This window comes from Miscanthus floridulus, chromosome 6 (assembly GCF_019320115.1).
Source record: "Miscanthus floridulus cultivar M001 chromosome 6, ASM1932011v1, whole genome shotgun sequence".
In the NCBI taxonomy this organism is placed as follows: Eukaryota; Viridiplantae; Streptophyta; class Magnoliopsida; order Poales; family Poaceae; genus Miscanthus; species Miscanthus floridulus.
The window spans coordinates 17459079-17463101 of record NC_089585.1 but is presented as its reverse complement, the minus strand read 5'-3'; the positions used below and the strand labels follow the sequence as shown (position 1 = coordinate 17463101).

General features: G+C 40.8%; 1 protein-coding gene across 2 annotated transcripts; it reads left to right on the top strand.

The window, feature by feature from the left end:
• The first annotated feature begins 534 nt into the window (after positions 1 to 534).
• Positions 535 to 3058, top strand: LOC136461790 (very-long-chain (3R)-3-hydroxyacyl-CoA dehydratase PASTICCINO 2A-like). 2 transcript variants are annotated; one of them, XM_066461095.1, is made up of 9 exons: positions 535 to 616; positions 719 to 830; positions 1462 to 1480; positions 1696 to 1784; positions 2072 to 2125; positions 2315 to 2385; positions 2512 to 2593; positions 2693 to 2741; positions 2832 to 3058. In XM_066461095.1, exons 1-9 carry the CDS (start codon positions 543 to 545, stop codon positions 2900 to 2902), a joined length of 621 nt encoding a protein of 206 aa, XP_066317192.1. In that variant the 5' UTR covers positions 535 to 542; the 3' UTR covers positions 2903 to 3058. The 2 variants fall into 2 exon arrangements, with proteins under 2 accessions (XP_066317192.1, XP_066317191.1); XM_066461094.1 differs by having other exon boundaries at positions 2288 to 2385.
• Positions 3059 to 4023: the final 965 nt, after the last annotated feature.

Genomic DNA, 4023 nt, shown 5'->3' with positions numbered 1-4023 from the left:
TGTTAACACCTAACAGGGTCTTAGTGTACGTACACCACTACATGTTTTTCAGCTGATTCTTTCGGGCATCTATGCACATTTTCTTTTCCGAGATTACTTTATTAACCAAACTGAGTTTTGAATCAAAATTGAGTCGTCTTGAATAAATATTTACTTTTCAGATTAGTCATCAGTGTAAAAGAATGGGGGTAGTGTTAACCCTTTTAGTCACAAGTTCGCATATGGCTAATTGACTATATATATTTGTATCTGATTGATGAAATACAAAACAGATAAAGAAAGCGAAAAAAAAACTTTTTTAGAGAAATAAGTTGTAAATGCTACCAGCTGTCAGAGGAAAATTGCTGGTCATATGCTTGGATTTAGCGTGGGTGCCTGCCTGGGTGGTGACTGGTAAGCAGTAGCAGCAACGACAGTTATTGCCACTTTGCACTGACCAACTAAGATCAGTTTTTTTATGCGTCTGATTCATATGTTTTAGGGTCAAAGCCACCACCTTAAAGCCATGTCCATCTCAGGGTCTTCCTCCCTGCAACTCTTCAATGGCGGGAGACGACGGGTCGGTGGTTCGGTGGCTCTACCTCTCCGTGTACAACTGGGTTACCTTCTTCGGATGGTTAGTAGTAGATCTGCCTATTTTCAGTTCCCAATCAGGTCTCGCTTGGATTGGACATGGGCCTGTTGGTTTGATTTGGGTTCTTGGATTTGAATTCTGCAGGTTGGAGGTGCTATACCACGCAACCTTGGCGTTGTTAGGCGGTGGCCATGAGACCGTCTACGCTGCTGTCAAGCTGCCACTTCTGTTTTCACAGACTGCTGCCTTAGCAGAGGTAAACTAATCTTAACCTAGTCGCATGTTTTATTGAACATCTTAATGTAATTATACAGAAGATCAGAAGTCTATAATTTTTTATACAGAAGATCAGAAGTCTATAATTTGAAATTCTCTCTCTTTTTTGCGAGTAATTTGAAACCCTCTCATCTCGATAGTCATTTCGAAATGGATTCAATGTTTTCAGCAGCCTTTGCCCCCACATGTGAAGGCCGCATTACCACACAGTCAGCATGCCATGTGGATAGTTTAACACAAGTGAAGATTTAGACTTCATATGGTACAATTAGCAAGTTTTAGGGTGCTAAAAATTCGTTTTAAGTGTATCAGCACCTCAATGAAAACATAAGACAATTTCAAGAACCACTGATGAAATCATCGTAAACACTTAATCAGCAAGCCACATGGACAGTTTGGCACAAGTTCTGAAGATTTAGACCTCCCGTGGTTTAATTAGTAAGTTTGGGGTGCTAAATGTATATTTTGAGTACAAGGACCTAGATAAGAATACAGGACAAATTCGTGGAGCGATGGTGAAATTTTATCATTGAATTCCTTGTATCATCCTAACCGTGCTAATTTACTAAGTAATTTGAATTTCACTGTTGATGGCGTCGCTGGTAGCGCAGATTCCTCATTCTATTATAGGTAAGAGGTTCTTCTTTCTCTCTCATTTATGTTTATATTTTCACTATCCTTGTTAGTCATGATATTCTAGTTATTGAATGCAGTCTTTATCAGAACTGACTTTTTGTATGAAAATAATCCTCAAAGATTTCAACATGAAAGCAGTAATTTTCAGAAATTAACTCTTGTATTACTTTTTTTGGAAAAATTGAAATGATATGTTGAACTGCTCAAAGGGCTTGTGAGATCTCCAATCAGTGCAACTCTTCCACAAGTTGGCGGAAGGATGTTAGTTACCTGGTACATCGTGTGGAGTTTTCCTGAGGTAGCATCAGCTCTTGATCTTTCATATTACACAAGTTCTGGTTTTTAAAGGGCATGCTGAATAAAGAAAACATGGTGATTTGTTCAACTCCTAAACTAGAATGTTAGTTATGTTTTGCTTCTGACCATGGGACAGCCACAGATAAGACAGCACGAGTGCATCTTAGGGACGACTGCTCTGCTTTCTTCAGTTTACTTTTGTTGTATATATCCCAACTAAGTAAACAGTTACTTGGCTGGGTTCTCGAGAATACTGTATGATCAATGTGCACGTTGTTTGCGTTGCAGACACAGTCTCATGTCCTCGTTACTTCCTTGGTCCTAAGCTGGTCCATCACTGAGGTACGTACATACTAACTGCAACAGATGTTGAGTATATATATCACCTTCAGTACCCCTGAGTTCCTAAAGTAAAAAATAGAAGAAAAAAAAGTTGCATGTTGTGATTTGTGAAGTTTCTCATGATGATATTAATGTCAAAACATAGTGCCTCCTCCATTTCAGAGTATACTTCACTGCTGTGGATTGCAGGTCATCAGATATTCTTTCTTTGGTTTGAAGGAGGCATTTGGAATTACACCTTTCTGGCTCCTATGGCTCAGGTTGGTACAAGTTCTGAATACATCCATCCCACTGTTCCACAGAGACTTGAAAGAAATCATGATACACCCTTTTGCAATTTCTGTTTAAATTGAACTACTACCTGTTATTTTCCCAACCTTTTGAAGGTACTCCACGTTCACTGTACTGTATCCTATTGGGCTTATCAGTGAGGTCGGCTTAATCTTCACTGCCATGCCTCACACGAAGGTAAGTGAACTGAAGAAACCAGATGCCCATGTTGCTCAAGCTCAACTGCTCAACTGGGTAACGAGTTTGACCTACCTTGGCAACAACTTTAATTTGCAGGGGAGATCCTTCTACATCTGCGCTGGATTAACCGCTCTCTACATCCCAGGTGCCCCTCCCTCTCTATCTCTATATCTTCATCCAAGCAAAGTAGGATCTGACATGACACACTGCTGCTTCTGCTTCTTTTGGCTCTCAGGATTCCCATATTTGTACCGTTACATGCTCGCCCAGAGGAAGAAGGTCCTGTCCAAGGCGAAAACCGCGTAATGCTCCAGACGAGCCTCACTGTCACAGAGTAACCATGTGGCTGTACAATTGTACTGTACCATGGCTCGGTTGTACTGTAATACCAGGGAATACTGAATATATAGCTCTTCGCCTCTTCCATGGGTGAAAGAAAATAAAATCATATATAAGTGGATACTTTTTTGTGCGTACAAAGCTTCTCGGTTTTCGGTGTTGATGCTCGGCTTTCAGATCAGATCTAGTTTGCTCCAATTTTTTCCCGAAAAAAAAAGAGATAAAGTTTCTGTTAATGGAGTCACTTGACATGCATGAATAGCAAGAAGCGAGAAGGATACGGTCACCATTTGCTTCAGGCAAATATGTATGCAGCGACTACTCTCTCTCTCTCTCTCTCTCAGAGCTGAAAAGAAAAGGAGGTGATAAAGGTAGGCAGAGATCAGGTCAGTGATGCAAAGGAGGCAGCCAATTGCATCCCTGCATCCTGGATTTGCCTTTTTGTGCAGCTGTTAGGTACGCTGTGCCTTTCTCACTTCCTTTCTACCTTCCATACATCGTCCATCCGTCCAATTGCTGCAAAGTGTCAAATTGATGCCTCTATTTCTTTCTTCCCCTCCTGGTGTACTTCCCCTCCAATTATGGACAATGCGTATGCTTTCCAGATTTTCCTGCCCATCTGGTGACAATGACACCATCTATCTCACGCTTTTCAAGCAGCAAGTAGTGTGAGAATCATATGTTATCTTAACTAACAGCTACCACTGCTGCCACTCTTCTTGATTTTATTCTGTTTACACTTCCAAGTTTGCCGTATCTTGGCTGCCATAACTGTCCTTATATTTAATTGTGTGCCCTTGCATTTGAGCTATGGTGTGGAAGAGAGGACTGCATGCGTTGTCGATCTATCTATAAACCGATGTCATGGAAAGTGATCAAAATGGAGAATTTTTCATGGAAGGAGAAAGGAGGTCATTTTATTAGTAGTGGAACAGAAAAGGGCAAGGTAAAGTAATAAACATTCTGAATCATCGTAGTATCTTGGATCTGATGGCTGTAGTATATGTTATGGGTAGGATACGATTGTGCCGTATATATGTGTTAGATTGATCTCTCAGCCAATAAGCCCAACGGCCTATTGGGCCTTG